Raw genomic sequence first — 16,760 nt, 5'->3', positions numbered from 1 at the left:
ATGTGCTTTTAGTTGGCTGACCCTAGTTCATTCCCCCTAAAATAAATTTATCAGTGATTTTTATTTACTTAATTTTTTAAAAGTATGCTCTACGCCCAACATGAGGGTTGAACTCACTACTCTGAGATCAGGAGTCACATGTTTACCCATTCAGCCCGCCTATCAGGGATTTTTATTTTTCTTTTCATCAGGAGTTGGATGCTCAACCAACAGAGCCACCCAGGCACCCTTCCTACCAGTGATGTTTAAAAATACTCTGCTGTGTTTTAAAAACAAGAATGACTCCTCAGGGAATAACTCAGGCCAGGGATGTTTTATGAATAGAAATTCTCCTTTAAAAATAAAATTTTTCACTGAAGTTATTAATAAAATGGTATTTTAAAAAAACCTAAATAGAGTGTTGCTGAAAAAACTGGAGTTTTTTTTTGATTCTGTAGTATTTTCACTTAATTATGAAATATATGTATTTCTTTTATTTGAAGTCTTTGTTGCACAAAACTTTCCCTCTGATTTTGATGTGGTTTAAAAAAAGAGTCACTCCTCTTGTGTTTTACAGTGTTATTGTTCTCAAGATGTTAAGGACTCAGTATTGAAGAACTACAACATTGAAGGCAGTATTTATCCTTGAGCTATGAGAACCATTTTAGCAACTTAAAAGCTAACAGGGACGTTCCTAGCATCTGCTTCTAGTACCTCTTCTGTCTGCCACTTTTGGGAATAATGTGGTAGTGCTTTTGTCATGTAATGTGTCCAAGAAGGTGGGCTGTGTGTCACTGTGAAATAAATCCTAACAGAGTAGCGGGCCACTCCAGGGCCTGGCCTTCGTCCAGGTTAGGTCGTCCAGCTCGGTCAGATCTGCATTTGTATGAGAGCCCACTTGCTATATTTTTAGTCTTTCCAAATGGTTTATCATCACTTTAGCCCATTGGGTTGCTTGCTTTTGGATGATAGAGGTTGGGAAGGATGAAGGAAGTAGAAAGGCTTGAATTTGGCAGTCTCTTTACCGGATATCTATTTTAACCCCCCACTGAAGTTAATTTACATAAAACCCAGCTGTGCATGAATTTTTCTAATTTCAAAGTTTATTCTTATTACCATAGGGATAAGAATGTCAGCACTTACTGAATTGATGGTCTTGCTCTCCTGTGCCTGGACCTCCTGGCAGCCTACAGTTCCGTTTCCTTTGGATAACAGGATACAGCTGGCGGCAAACTTCTCACCTGTAATAGCCATTTGCAGTTTTCTTCCCTATATAGATCTCGGCAAAGCAGCAGAAACCATTTTTTGCAGGAAACCACAAGCCTGTGTTAAACAGCACAAGAGAACTGAAGTAACATGTGCGTGTGTTCCTCCCAGAGGTACCAGCCGTCACGTGAGAGGCAGCCTACCTGTCGTGTGGAGCAGCTCTTTGCCCTCCCTTCTGCTTTGAGGCTTTCCAGTTAGATGATGCCGAATTCCCCCACTCTGGGCCCTGTTACCTCTCTGGCCGATTAAGCAAACTGATCCAGGCTGGATTTCTTAATACTCGGCAGGATCCATACTACCCGTGATGAGCTACTAGGGGAACCTTCTGGGACTAGACTGACTTGAGTTATTTTGGCTTTGATAGATTGGTTTTTGTTCTTAGAGCTAGAGCTGCAGATTCTTTGCTATCAAACGGGGCAGAAAAGCTGCTGACCAGTTTATGTCTCTGGTGTTCATGTCAAGTATGTTAGTATTTATCGCGCATGCGGCCCTGCCCCAGATGCTGTGGCAGGAGTGGGAGTGGTGTGACGGAAGACATCCACAGTGTGACACACTGGAAGAAACAAGTTCAGGAAAAGAGGCAAGCACGGAAATGAAAGAGAAGAAAATGAAACAAAAAAAGTGACTTTTTGCTGACTGCTTGGGTTAGATTACCAACAGAAATGCTGCCATCAGAATCAGTCAGGGTGGAGGGCATTATCATGAGCACAGTGAGAGGATTGGACCTAGCACCGTGCACTCCAGCAGTGTGTGCCGGGCAGGGTGGAGGGTTCGGGAAGGAGTGCCAGTAGGGCTGCATAGACAAGCCACTGAATACTTTCGGGTGGCACCAGTCAGAGTGGTGGGGGAGCCTGGAGGGCTTCTGAGACTTTACCAACAATAAAGGGCATATTTAGTAGAGCACCTCATCTGCTGGGGTCTACATTTCGCTCCTGGACACCCTTCATTTGGAATTCAGGATCATCACAGTGATGGCGGTAGTCCATGGGACGTGGGAGTTGCGTGTGATGTGAGGTCAACGGTGCAGCTAACCCTGTCATTCATATTGGGCGGTAGGGATGGGGACCTACCGATGTTTTCTTACTGCTTACTACTGTGTTAAACATTTCACACACATCTTCTATTCTTATGTTTACTCATTTTACAGATAAAAATAAAGTGTGGCGGTTAAGTAACTTGTCCACAATAATAGAGCCAGAAGTGCCAGAGTTACAACCCAAATCCAAGTGTGTCTGTCTCCTTCTCTGAATTATATTGGCATTTTCATTTTTTCCTTATGTTCTTCTACAAGGGGTTGTTAATGAATTCTTAAATGCTAGCAGATTGTCTCCAATCTAACAGTCATCCGTTCCTTTAGTATCTTCATTATTCATCAGAGAGCAGGGTGGGTGGGGAGGGGCAGAGGCAGAGGGAGAGAGAATCTTAAGCAGGCTCCATGCTGAGTGCGATGCCCGATGTGGGGCTCTATTTCACGACACTGAGATCATGACCTGAGCTGAAATCAAGAGTTGGATGCTCAACTGACTGAGCCACCCAAGTGCTCCTGAATTTTTTTTTTTTTTTTTTTTTTTAAACAGAGGAAATGTAGTGAGCTTAATCTCCGCTGGCAACTGATGGTCCCAAGCTGCCCACGTGTGTCTGTGGACGCAACCTCTGAACTTAGGAGCCCCAGGACTCAGGGCTCTTCCTTTAAGCCTTGGAGGTTGGAAGCTCTACCGTAACTAAGACGGGTTCAATGTGTTTCCAAATTTGGGATCCCATTTCATTTTTAAGCTTTTCTCTCCTTTTCTTGAGTCGGGGCAGATCTTAGTGCCCTCCCCTAGAATTCCCTAAAGAAAAGAGATTAGTACCTCAAAAGAACCTTCCTGAAGGATTGCTTACTGCTGTGGAGGCAAAGAGTGAGCTGCAGAAAGAACATGGTATTTTAGGAAGGTTGAGTCAGAGGTGCAAGCAGAGCACGGAGAGATTTTCTCAAGGTGATAAGGCCCCGGCACTCCGGGCTACAAGCTGAGGCAGGTAGACTGGCAGTGATTCCCACCTGGGGAAGGAGGCTGGTGTGGGCTGCTTCTGAGACCCCCTTCTAATTACCGTCCTGGGGCCGACAGGATTTGGCTAGGGTTTGGGATGCGGACTCCAGGGCCCACGGAACTTGACCGGGAAGCCAGCCATCGTGTGCTGCACCTCGGGGAAGCCGTCGTGGGAAGTTGGCTTTATTGCCTGTGACCCACAGCACGTACTTGTGGGGTGTGAGTTTAGGCTACATGATTACAGACTTCTTCCAGTGCTACCTTTTGTGGGTCTTTGAACCTGCAGTTGTAAAAAGATAGAAACTTGAGCTGAACTTAAAAAAAAAAAAGAAACAAAACCTAAATCAAAGACGTAGATTTGGTTGATGCCGATGCCATCGTAAGGCTGTCAGGTCTTTAGGGTAGAGCAGGGTCGTGGTGGTTTGTTTTTCTTCTGTCTCCCTTCTTTGGCTTCTAAGGCCAGGCATCTTTGAGGTGTGTGGATTTGCATGAGTGCCTCTCCTGTGTCCTCTCCCCCTTCGTCCCCTGCTTGCACTTCTCATTCTGATGAGTGCCCCGCAGCCCACCGTGCTGCCTTGTCCTTGTACACGCAGCTCCTTCTGCTCTGTGCTTCTCCTCAGGGTTGACCCCCTCCACTTCCTAGCAAGTTTATCCTTTTTTCCTGACCTTTGTCACATTTTTATTATTGGTTTTACAATATTGTAATATCATGATCCGCTTATATCTGTCTGTCCCTTACTAAATTGGTAGGGGCCATGTATTACTTATTTATTTCTGATGCTGAGCAGCTCTCTGTACATAGAATATTTTAGGGGCTCTAAAACATAAGGAGATTATCTACCACTGCTGAGTCTTTTTGTGCCGGGCAGATATTATAAACATATGTAGAAGAAGAGGAGGCCCTAAATATTGAAAAGTTATGGTGTACTCTCATCTGAATTTCAGAGTAAATGCCTGCATATCAGAAGTCAGAGAACTGATTTTTAAATTCAGTTTCTTTCATTATTGTTTTGGTAAGAGTTCTGATTTATTTATTCTGTGTTAATGACTTTGATTAGTTGTGTGTGTGTTTTTGCCCTAAATTCAGGATCATTTTGCCTGTTGGAAAATCCAGCACTGATATATAATAAATGAGGGAATGTGGGTGTTAGTGTTGTTAGTGTTTCAGTTGTTTGGGGTTTCTGTTTTAATTGGCTGTGTCCTTTTGTTTTACTGTGAATGTTGCCCTATGTTGGACTCTTCATTCTTATCCTCTCCTACCTACCTTCTTTGGGTCCCCTTCTCCCTCTCACCCCAGTTGTGACCAGTGCTTCGCTTTCTTCTCGGTGATTTGTAGGAGTACTGTGTCATGAGATAGTGGGACACAGAAGCCTAGCTGTGCCACAAGAGAATCAGATGTGTGTTCTGGGTCTCAGCACCATTGTTTCCCAGAGTGTGGGCCACAGTTCAAAAACAGAAACATCAGCAGGTCCGGTCTCATTTGGACTCACTGATGAGGGGAAAGGGGGCATGGGGGGCTGGCAAGAATCTGTCTTCTTTAACAGGGCCTCCAACTGATGCTCGGGTGCCCCAAAGTTTGAGAACCAGTGTTTAAAGCTAACCGCTCAATTATTAATTAATGCAACTTCAAGCAGAAGAAGACAGTTAGGCTCCTGGAAGATTTCCTCAGTCCCTTATTCAGGAAGTGTATTTGGTACCTGTAGTAGTTTATATATACATATTTTGTAGAACTTGGCATCTGCAACAGGAAATGCCTATTGGCTCTTTGTACCCTGCCTCTTTTCTATTGTTCAGAATTCCCTGCTCCCACCCCCAGGGAGTGCATAACATGTTTATAGACACCAGCCCAGACTCCTTAGGAATGAAGGAAAGAGTCTTTGGATCCTGTTATTTTCCTTGAAGAGCAGGACACAGTTTTACAAGAATCCAGAGTATGCATTGTCATTTCCATGTTAACCCTCACCCCAAATTTTTGTGGGTTTCGAAGGATTTACTGTAGCCCAGTTTTAGCAGGGTCCCTGGCCATGGACGTTCATTTGAAGCACATTCTGCAGCGCAAGTACCCTGCAGGTACAAATCCTCTATTTACACTTGGCTGCATCTCAAGCAGCTGCCCTCTTTCTTTCGGGACTGGGGCCGGTTGTGAAGGTGGTTTGCACTTCTTTTCTTGTGGATTTGGAAGCTTCCCTGTTGTGAATGACAAAAACCATGTCATTGACGTGATAGGTTCGGCAGACCTGGACAGCTGGTCCTTAGGAAATGGCCCGAGGTCAAGAAGCTAACAGAATCGGATTTTGCAGGCCTTGGTGTGATTCCTGATGCAGTGTTGGGCCTGTGATCCTCCTCCCTCCCTTCAGGGACGTTGCATTAAGAGTGGAGCACCTGTTAAAGGCTTCTTTAGTGTAATATACTGGTGTGGCTGAAGAGTGGTAAGATTGATTTGTATTTACATACATATGGGTACAGGCATTCTTATTTTAATTGCTTTTCTTTTATTGGCTCTAGGGAGCTTTAGTAAAGATTGTAGATTTCTTCAGTTTGCACATTTTGGAAAAATGTCTATTTCCTTATTTCCAGTTCAGTTGTGACACATTGAATGACAGGGGACTTAAAACAGATGTGCTATGTATAGTGTCTTCTTCCTGATTATAAAAGTAGTATCTGTTCATTGTCTGAATAGTTAGGATTAAGAAACAGATAATTTAGGAATGAAAATTCCCTGTAATTCTCAGAAATATGTATATTTAACAATTTGTTATTTGTTCCTCCAGATTCTTTTCTAGGGTTATTTTGTTGTATCTTAGAATTGTGATTTACCTACCAATGTGTTTTTAGACAAATGTATCTCTGGATACTTGGCATCTTTTGTTTTGACCACTTACAGTTTTCCAAGTATTTTCCTTGATAGTCTCCATTGAGACCCAGAAACTGTAAGAACGATCTGTGTCTGGCCGTGTGCTTTAGCACTTCACTTGGATTCTCTCTTCTGATTCTTCCACCGACTCCACAGTGTAGGCAGTAATTTTTATGCTCTTAACTGCACTTAAAGAGACTGAGGTCGGACAGTCCACTGACTGACTTGTGCAAGGTCATACGACTAATCACTAGAGAACTTGGGATGCCCGCCCCTGTAATTTGGTTGCTGGTCTATAGGATATCGTATAGCACGCTAGAACTTTCCTGTGCTGGGAAGTCTTTCTAGCTGAAAATATCTTTGAGACCTACAGATCTCTTGAATGGGGACACCCTGCTTCTTTGGCTTATTAAGAGGTATATTGTTAGCTTTTGGTCAGGAATTGGCACTTGGGCACACTGGCTGAATCTAATCCACTGCCTCCTTAAAGCAATCTGAATTTACGAATCTGTTGCTTCTGGAGTCATTGCCCTGATGACTTCTGACAGATTGATTCTTTCAACAGCCTCTGTTGCCAGCCTAACAATGACCTGTCCCTTTGACCAGTGTGGGAGGACAGACACTTTGTCATGCCTCTTTAATCCTCATATCAGAACAACTTGTATGGGTTCTGGCTTTGATATATGTTTAGATGAGTTCATAATACCAAACAGTCGAGATGGCATCAGCCCTTCCTAGAGCCGTGTGAGTTCCACCAGCTCTTCATCCAGACGCAGTGCGAGCCACTCATAGAGCTTGATGTTTGTGGTCCTTGCAGATGTAGTCAAGTTTCTTGGCAGGTGAAGAACCATCAGAGGCCGACAAGTCACTAGCGTGTCTCCCTGAATTTCTCCACTTGTTACAGATCACCGAAGTGTTAATTCCTGTTTCAGTTGTCATGGATACTTCTTGAGAGGAACACTTCAGAAGTTAGTTAAGGCAAATTGGTTTATAAAGTTATAGGTTCTTTCAGTCCTTTGTCCAAGGCAAGTCTGGACAGGACCTGGAAAGCTGATTAAAAGGCTAGTGAGCACAGTGAGCTTAATTTTAAATTAAATGGATATTTAATGCATCGAGGAAAGTACTCAAGCGCTTTGGTCTTTCTTTTCCATCCATGCTTGCTCTTTCAGTTTGTTGGCTGGAAATCTTTCTTTTTCTACTAAAAGAGTTTGTTATTGCTACATTTCTCGAGCTTGGTTTTCACTCTGGATTTTTGCAGGTGATTTTAGCACCTAAGGGTACAAAGTCATTAAATGAAGACAGGCAGGAGGGAAAGAGTTCCATGAGCCAGGAGGCATCTCACAGCGTGGGGAGTGGACCAGAGAATGAACAGGCACGGATGTGGAGGTGGTCGGTCAGGGTGGCGGAGCCCCCCGGGCTGTCAGCAAAACATGCTTGAAAAGCCTGTGGCCGGCAAGTGGTTTGGAGATGACTGGGTTTAGGAGCCCGATTACAGTTTTGGGTTTTGGTTTTTTTCCCCCTAAGTGTGTGTTAACTGCTTTTTGGGTGAGCCTTGCCCTTGGACATACACATACATAGCCGGACCAAACTGGCAGATCTGGGAGGATTTCAGTATTGGGAGGATTCTGTTCCTTAGGGTACATGTGGTTGCTAAGGCATTCATTCGTTGCTCTTTATTCGTTGCTCTTTATTCTAAACGTTTAGCCATTGATAAGCTGTTGTTTGCGCTATTTGGATTTCAGTTCACTGTTAGTGAGGTTTTTGTAATCTGGCAGAACACAAAGAATTTGATTTCATCTATTTTTGCACGTGCGAATGACATTTCTGTTCTGTTGTTTTTATTACTGGTTAGCTACTGTGTGCCTTAATTTAATCCATTTAACCTATTATGAGTAAGAAACTTCCTTAGATCCAATTATAATCAAGTCGCTTGGGTCTGCCTCTCTGACTCCTGTGAGGGCAGGGTCAGCTTATACTCAAATTCAGGGTGTTTGGCAAAGGGCCTGCCATTCTGAAGTCCACGATTCTGGACCATGCTATTTTAGCTTGAAGCTCCTGATCAAATCACCAAGTTAAACCTTTGAGAGCGTGCTGTCCTTGATATTCAGGAGTGTATTAGATAATCCTGCGAGTCTTCTCTAAAGTTCTTCCTAAGATTTTTGTGAATTCATTTAGTGAAGATAACAGTCAGGAACCCAGCTATTAATTTTGAGGAGGGTAACAATGCGTAGTTGGTGGACCCCAGCTGTATCCTCTGGTGCCCCCTGCCTCCACTCCCTAGTGAGGCTGGAGGAGGCTTTGGCCAAGCAGCACTTTATAAATTTGGGGGATTATGTAAAAGTATAACTGAATATACACTTTTTGCTTTGGTAACAGCATTTAATATCCTGTTGGTTGTTGAAAATTCTCCTAGGACAGTGGAGCCTCTTGTGTTTCAATCAGAAAGTCTTTCCTTGGGGCGCCTGGGTGGCATAGCGGTTAAGTGTCTGCCTTCGGCTCAGGGCGTGATCCCGGCGTTCTGGGATCGAGCCCCACATCAGGCTCCTCCACTATGAGCCTGCTTCTTCCTCTCCCACTCCCCCTGCCTGTGTTCCCTCTCTCGCTGGCTGTCTCTATCTCTGTCGAATAAATAAATAAATAAATCTTAAAAAAAAAAAAAAAAAAAGTGTGTGACATGTACCGTTAAAAAAAAAAAAAAAAAAAGTCTTTCCCCAGTTGAAAAGATTGAGTCAGGGCTACAAGAAGTTTTGCAGTCCTTCACCTTCTGGCCTTTCCAAACCTCTCAGGAAAGCCAGGCATCCAATAATCTCAGACTTTTGATTGTGTTCCTGTGGCCATCCTCGATATCTAGCGTTTGTGGCTTTTATATTTTTTGGCGGTAGCTTTTAATTTTATTCTCATTTATTTCTCCCTTTTCTGTTTCAGTGTCCTGGGTCATGAAACTTAATCCACAGCAAGCTCCATTATATGTGAGTAAATCATGAGATTTCTTGTCATTTTGTACCCATCTCTGCTTTTTACTTGTTATGAGAAAACTCAGAAATGCTCTCAGGAATTTTTAACCATCTACAGAAGTAGTGTACTTCAGAAATTGAATTTGATTGGGTAAATGCTGAATGACTCATGCACGCCTGGCCCTGAGCTGAGAACAAAGAATAGTTGTAAGATGTGTGAGGTAAACTGGTTGGGCGGTGGGAGGCACCTGTAAACAGTTGCATGGGCCTGCCCTCAGAACAGTGCCGTGGCTGGCTTCTTAATTTCACAGTCAGCGCGTTTCTGTAAAAGTGGTGTGGAGATCTTCCCACTGCCTGTGAGGTACCCTGTGTTGCAACTAGGTGGCACTCTGTCATTGGCGAGAGTGCTGTTTGCTTTAGGACTCTGGGTGGAAGCTGATATACATCATCTCCCGAAAGTGAGGGAACTATCAGTAGAAGTGGATAAATCGGTGAATCAAGGCTGGCAAAGGTAAAGTGTAGATAACTCCTTTTTTTTTTTTTAATTACCGTGAGAGTGCATTAGCTGCATGAGGGTGGTGAAAAGTGGTGAGGGGTCCCTTCAGGGGTGTGGATAGTTAGAGCTGTCAGGGGCCAGTGGATATTGGATTGGTATGGCCTGGAGAGAGTGAGGAAAAGGTCTTTGATGGGACAGGACCTTGAAGATGAAGAAGCATTTGGCCAAGACCTAAGGCAGATGGTAGAGGGATGAGGGGCGGTGAGCATGGTATTCAGTGCATGGTGGGAGGGTGGGCAGTGGAAAGTCTGGCCCAGCTGCGTTTGTGCTGAGGAGTAATGAGAGACGAGTCTGAAAAGGTTATCAGAGGTCAGCTGTGAAGGCAAACAAAGATGTGGGGACCACTGAGGAGCCTTTGATGGGGTTTATTTTAAAATCTGTTCATTTTATGCATTTCTTTATTTTAAACGATGCCATGTTAGTGATAGTCCTATTATACCTTTCTAGCATAGGACATTCATGTGCTCACTCTCCTGCACAGATGATTTTTATGTTAAATGTAATCTATAAAGAAAAATATATGCATCCTTATAAGGTGTTTTATGTATTTATTTTCTTTCCAGACTACTTGGAGAAAATTTATTATGTTCAACAGTGGGTTTGCACATGTACTGAATACCTTGGACTTTTAAAAACAGCTTTTATTGAGATACAATTCACACACCATAAAACTCACACGTTTAACATCTACGATTCAGTGGTTTTTAGTATATTCACAGTTGTGTAATCATAACCATCATCTAACTTAAGAAGATTTTCATCATCCCGAAAAGAAACGCCATACCTATTAGTAGTACTCACCATTCCCTGTCTTTCCCAGCCCCTGGCAACCATTTGTCTACTTTCTGTCTTTATGGAGTTACTTATTTTGGAAATTTCATATGAATGGAATCCTACATCACGTGGCCTTTTGTGACTGGCTTCTTTCACAAAGCAGAATGTATTTAAGGTACATGTTAGAGCAAGTATCAGTACTTTGTTCCTTTTTATTGATGGATAATACTCCGTGGTGTAGCTCCGCCACATTTTACTTCTCCATTCATCAGTTGATGGGCATTTGGCCTGTTTCCACTTTTTGGATATTATGACTAATGCTCCTGTGAGCAGCAGTCTTTGGTAGGCTTACGTTTTCATTTTCCTTGGGTGTGGATTTAAGAGTGCAGTTGCTTGCTTACATTGGTGACTCTAACATTCTGAGGAATTGCCACACTGTTTCCCCAGTGGCTGCTCTGTTTTACACCTTCACCATCAGTGTTGAGGGTCTCAGTTTCTCCATACTCTTGGCAGCACTTGCTCTTACCTGACTTTTGAATTGTTGCCATCCTAGTGGTTATGAAATGATAACCCTTTGTGGTTTTGTTTTGCATTTCCCTAATGGTTAATGATTGCGAGCATCTTTTTAGGTGCTTTTGGCCACATGTGTGTCTTTGAAGAAATGTCTATTCAGATTCCTTGCTTATTTTTAAATTGTTTTTTTTTTTTAATTGTTTAGCTTTAAGTGTTCTTTATATCTTCTGGATTCAAGTCCCTTATCAGATATCTGGCTTGCAAAAACTTTCTCCCATTATAAGGATTATCATAACATTTTGTTGATGGTATTCTTTGAAGCACAAAGTTTTTAATTTTGATGATGTCCAGTTTACCTGTTACTTCTTTTACTGCTTATACTTCTGGTATCATATCATGTGCCTAACTCAAGGTCACAAAAAATTACTTCTACATTTTCCTCTAGGAGTTTATACTTTAAGCTCTTACATTGAGTGTATGGTTCCAGAGTACATTTTTTTGTGTGCTATAAAGGAGGGTTCCAGCTTTATTTTTTCACATGTAGACATCTAGCTGTCCCAGCACCATTTGTTAAAAGGACTTTTCTTTCCACATTGAATTTTCTTGGGCACCCTTGTTGAAAATTTATCATAAATGTAGGGAATTACTTCTAGGCTGTTAATTCTCTTCCTTTTCTTTAGATCATCTTTAATTTCTTTTAAGAATGATTTATAGTTTTCAGTGTACAAACCTTGTACTTTTGTGAAATGTATTTCTAAGTATTTTAATTCTTTTTGATGCTATTGCAAATTATATTGTTTCCTTAATTTCATTTTCAGATTGTTCACTGCTAGTGTATAGAAATATAATTGATTTTTGTATATTGATCTTATAACCTATAGTCTTGCTGAACTTGTTCATTGGTTAATAATGTTTTAGAGGATCTTTCAGATTTTTCTGTATACGGATCGTGTCCTCTGAAAATACAGATAGCTTTCTTGCTTTTCAATCTGAACGCCTTTTATTTTTTCTTGCCTAATTGTCCCGAGTAGAACATCCACCATAGTGCTGCGTAGAATTGGTGAGAGCAGACATCCTTGGCCTTGTTTCTGATCTTAAAGGGAAAGTATTGAGTCTTTCACCATTAAGATTAGGTATGATGTTGTTAGCTGTGAGTTTTTCATAGATGCTTTTATCTGGTTGAAAAAGTTTCCTTCTGTTCCTAATTTGAGTATTTTTATCATGAAAAAGCATTGGATATTGCTGAATGTTTTTTCTTTGTCTGTGAGATGATCATGTGTCGTCGTTGTTGTTTTTTTCCCTTCCTTTCATTAGTGTAGTGTATTAGATTGATTGGTTTTGGATGTTAAACCAGCCTTGCATTCCTGGGATAAATCCTGTTCTGTCACGGTGTGTAATCCTTTTCATACCTCAATGGATTTGGTTTGCTAGTTGAGAAGGTTTATGTCTGCACCTAAAAGATAAGTCTGGGGTGCTTGGGTGGCTCAGTTGGTTAAGTGTCTGCCTTTGGCTCAGGTCATGAGCTCAGGGTCCTGGGATTGAGCCTCACATCCAGTTCCCTGCTCAGCAGGGAGTCTGCTTCTCCCTCTCCACCTCTCCCCACTTGTGCGTGAGCGCTCTCTCTCAAATAAATAAAATCTTAAAAAAAAAAAAGGTACAGGGACACCTGGGTGGCTCGGTTAGTTAAGTGTCTGCCTTCGGCTTAAGTCGTGATCTCAGGGTCCTGGGATCGAGCCCTGCATCAGACTCCCTTCTTGGCCGGGAGTTTGCTTCTCCCTGTCCCTCTGCACCTCTTGCCCCACTTGCGTGCGCCTGTGCTCTCTCTCTCACTCTCTCTCTTTCTGTCTCAAATAAAGAAAATTAAAAAAAAAAAAAAGATACAGTCTAGTTTTCTTCTGATGTCCTTGTCTGGCAGCATAATGTTTCCCAAATGTGTCCATGACTTACTCACCAGAACCTGTGACTATTTATTTTACTTGGCAAAAGGGACTTCACATATTTGATCAAGTTAAGGGTCCTGAGATGCGAGCTTCTCCTGAATTATCCAGGTAGCCCAGTGTAATCACAAGCGTCCTTAGGAGAATCACGAGTCAGAGAGATTTGTAGATACTGCACTGCTGGATTTGAAGGAGGAGGAAAGGGCCATGAGCCAAGGAGTGCAGCCTCTGAAACTGGAAAAAGCAAGGGAACAATTTTTCCTTAGAGCCGCCTCAGTGAACCCAGCCCTCTGGACATTATATTGTATTTTTTTAAAAGACTTTATTTATTCATTTGAGAGAAAGGCAGAGTGAGTACAAGCAGGGGGAGAGGGAGAAGCAGATTCCCTGTTTGATCCCAGGACCTGGCGGCCATCTGAGCCACCCAGGTACCACTGGACGTCTTTATTTTAGCGCAATGAAAGTTGTTTCAGACTTCTGACCTCCAGAACTGTAAGATAAGAAGTTCGTGTTTTAAGCCTCTGAGTTTGAGGTGATTTGTTGTAACAGCAATAGGAAATGAACACAGTCATAGTTTGGAAAAATTAATGGGCGGTAGCATGAAGGATAATTTAGGGGAGAGTAGCGGCAGAGAGATCATTTAGAAGTTTCCCGATGTTGCCCTCATGGAATCTGAGACCTGTGGTGTTCATAAGGACAGTAGGCATTATGTGCTGCAGCCTCTCTTGTGGAGTGGGGATGCGAGTTCAGAAGATGATGTGATGAGATGGCGGCTAATCTGTGGTAAAATAGGATTTTAGTCTATATTTTTGGGCTTAGTCATAGAAACTACTGTAAAAGTTTGTTAGGCATTAAAAAAACTTCATTCTCTTAGGGAAGCAAGGCTCTTTAGAAATGAGTTCTGAGGAATATTCTTAATAAAGTCAGTCCTTTGTATATGATTCTGTGTTTAATTGGGCAGGCCCTACTGGAGAAGAATATTTTAAACTTCAAATTTCAAGTATGTCTGTCAGCAAGAACACTTACGGGCAGTTTGTGATTTTTAAAAGGAGAGTGACAGTCTACCTTGTTTTCAGTGAACTAAGTTAGGTCACAGGCATTTCTGCTGTTCTGGTAAAGAGAAGTAACTGTTAGATTCTGTGTCCATTGGAGAGGGGGTCAGTTCTCTGCACCTAGAGAAAGAAGGAAGAAGCAGAAGAAGAGAAAGCATGTTGATGTTTTTCTTTCAGTTTATATTTGGGATCTGCCAGGGATAAGTATCATCAGCAGAAGAGAGAAAGCTCCTCATAAGTAAGAAAAAACACTGGATCCTGAGAAGAGCTTTTATCTGTAAGTGAAGAAAAATTAGCTGGATTCCAAATAAATATTTTAATTAGTCTTTGAATAAAGATGTGTCCAGAATAAGTTACGATAGTTAAAAATGTAGGTGAGCTTCCAAACTGTGCAAATTGGCAGTACCGTTGGATGTTTACGTGGAGTTGTTTTCATGAATTATTTTTGATGAAATGTGCATGGTGGAATGTGAAGACAGTGACCTGGAACTTGAGAGACCAGGCGCTTACTGTGGCTGTGCCTGGGTTGTCTTGTCTGTCAGCCCGTGATCCCACCACTGCCGCTCGGCCTCCACAGAGGCACTGATGATCGCTGGATGAGTCGATGAGAATTGAGAGGTTACAGACTTTGACAAGCTCAGGAGTATCCTTCTAGTTGACGAGGGCCTAGAGAGTTTAGTGGGAGTAAACATGGAGAGGCCATGTCCAATGCAAAACATATTTTTGGAGAAGTAGCAGGACCAAATTACAGGGGGAGTGAAAGAGAAGCATGACGGTTGATTGAGAATTTGAGCGCAAGTGACAGCAGATGCCGTTGCCGGACAGGGAAGAGAAAGAGGCGCAGGGCTTGTTCTCCAAACCTGTTGAAGGACATCTTGTTGACTCATGGGCATGTGGGTATGGAACTGGGGATTCATTCTTTCATTCAGATGCCTGCTTTGTTCCAAGCCCTGTTCTGGGAGCTGGAGATTTTGCCATGAATGAAAGACAAGGGGCCCTGCTCTCAAGGTTCTTGCATTATAGTGAGAAGAAGGCAGACAGCTCATAAGCAGAAAAACACGTTAGAAGGAAAAACTTTACAAAAATAAAACAAGAAGATGTGATGGTGCCTGACTAGTGGCTATTTCTGGTTGCGTGGTAAGGGAAGACCTCAGAGGGGCGTGCCATGTAAGCTGAGACCTGGGGGCTCCTGGGTGGCTCAGTTGGTTAAGCGTCTGACTCTTGGTTTCCGCTCAGGTCATGATCTCAGGGTCATGGGATCAAGCCCCACGCTGGGCTCCATGCTCAACGGGGAGTCTGCTGGAAGTTTTCCCTCTCCTTCTGCCCTTCTCCCGCCCCTAAGTAAAATAAAATAAATCTTTAAGCAGAGACCTGAATGACCGGAAGGAGCGAAGATGTTGGCATGGTGTTCTAGCCCAGGGGAACAGGTGTACAACAGGTGTACAGGATCTAAAGTGAAGGCTGGCTTGGTAGATTTGAGGAACAGAAAGGACAGTGGCTGAAGCTCAGAGAAAACACTGTGGGTGTGGGCACAGTCTTTCCTTCTGGAGGAGGTCAGCGACTGAGGGAGGAGATGAGGGAAAAGCCTGATGGAGGATTTCACGGACTATAGGCCACCTCCCTGGGCCTGCCTTTCTTCATGCCCGATTCCCAGCAGCACCCATCTCTGGGTGTGCTCTGAAGACAGTAGCACCTCCCATGGCTTGGGGTTAAGTTAGACCTCTTAGGGATTAATGATTTATCCTAATGTGGAGATGCTGGCCTTGGGCAGTTTAAGCATAGTATTTTGGAAACAGAGTTTGGGCACACTGTAGTCATCTTTTAAGATACATGTTTTTGATGTAAATTGGATATTCTTGAGTTGAACGTTTTCTTTAGCAGATTTGGCTCTCTCTTATCAGAGGCGAGTGTAATAAAAAAAAATGTGCCCGGTTTTAATACTCTTTCATGACTAAATTGCTTCTTGGGAGAGAAAAAGCAACATTTCCAAACTACTTGTTACTGTTAGTCCATTTGTGAACCTGAATAAAGGATGTATGATATGATTTAAGAGTAGTCCTTTCACTTTGTGGTTTTCTGTGAATACTTCCCCTGCTGGTGTGACACTCATTTGCATACACCTGTAACCTTTCTGGATAACGGCTTTTTTTTTTTTTTTAAGATTTTATTTATTTGACAGAGACACAGCGAGAGAGGGAACACAAGTAGGAGGAGTGGAAGAGGGAGAAGAAGGCCTCCCGCTGAGCAGGGAGCCCGATGTGGGGCTTGATCCCAGGACCCTGGGTTATGACCTGAGCCAAAGGCAGGCGCTTAATGACTGAGCCACCCAGGCGCCCCTGGATAACAGCTTCTTAAAAACAAGAGCCCCCATTGGTATAGTCCTAGTTTACAAAGCACTTTTGCGTATATTAGTCCATTTGGTTGTCACAGCAACCTTATAAGGGTGGAGGAAACTACATTGTGACCCTCATCATACTAAGGAAACAGAAGCTCAAGATGATTCATCCAGTAAATGCAAAAAGTAGGGCTTTACTCAGAAATTGTGATTCTCAAACCCATTTTCTTTCTTCTGTAGACCAAGGAAGGTTACAAGAATACCACTTTATCTCTACTCCTCTCTTACTAACAGCATTTAGTCACATGAATTAACATTCTCTCTATTACGTATTTTTTGAATTGTTTGAAAGTTGTAGACATCCTACCCTATTCCCCCCTAAATATTTCAGCATATATTTCCTAAGAACTAGGACATTCTCTTTCATAACCACAGTGCAATTAACAAAAACAGGAATTGTAACATTGATGTAATACTCTTATGTAATGTTAAGTCCATATCCAAATTTCTCCA

At 42.6% G+C, this 16,760-nt stretch overlaps 1 protein-coding gene across 8 annotated transcripts in view; it reads left to right on the top strand.

Annotated features, from left to right (window-relative positions):
- AKAP13 (A-kinase anchoring protein 13) overlaps positions 1-16,760 on the top strand; it is a 323,926-nt gene that overhangs the window by 71,232 nt on the left and 235,934 nt on the right. For all 8 annotated transcript variants that reach the window (XM_045813170.2, XM_045813172.2, XM_045813169.2 and 5 more), the window contains exon 2: positions 9,052-9,095. In XM_045813170.2, the coding sequence (XP_045669126.2) occupies positions 9,063-9,095 (33 nt within the window). In that variant the 5' untranslated portion in view covers positions 9,052-9,062. The remainder of the gene's footprint in view (positions 1-9,051; positions 9,096-16,760) is intronic.

This window comes from Ursus americanus, chromosome 28 (assembly GCF_024610735.1).
Source record: "Ursus americanus isolate L20-20 chromosome 28, mUrsAme1.1.p, whole genome shotgun sequence".
NCBI classification, from domain to species: Eukaryota; Metazoa; Chordata; class Mammalia; order Carnivora; family Ursidae; genus Ursus; species Ursus americanus.
The sequence above is the reverse complement of the archived record's forward strand: the minus strand, read 5'-3'. Positions and strand labels throughout refer to the sequence as shown.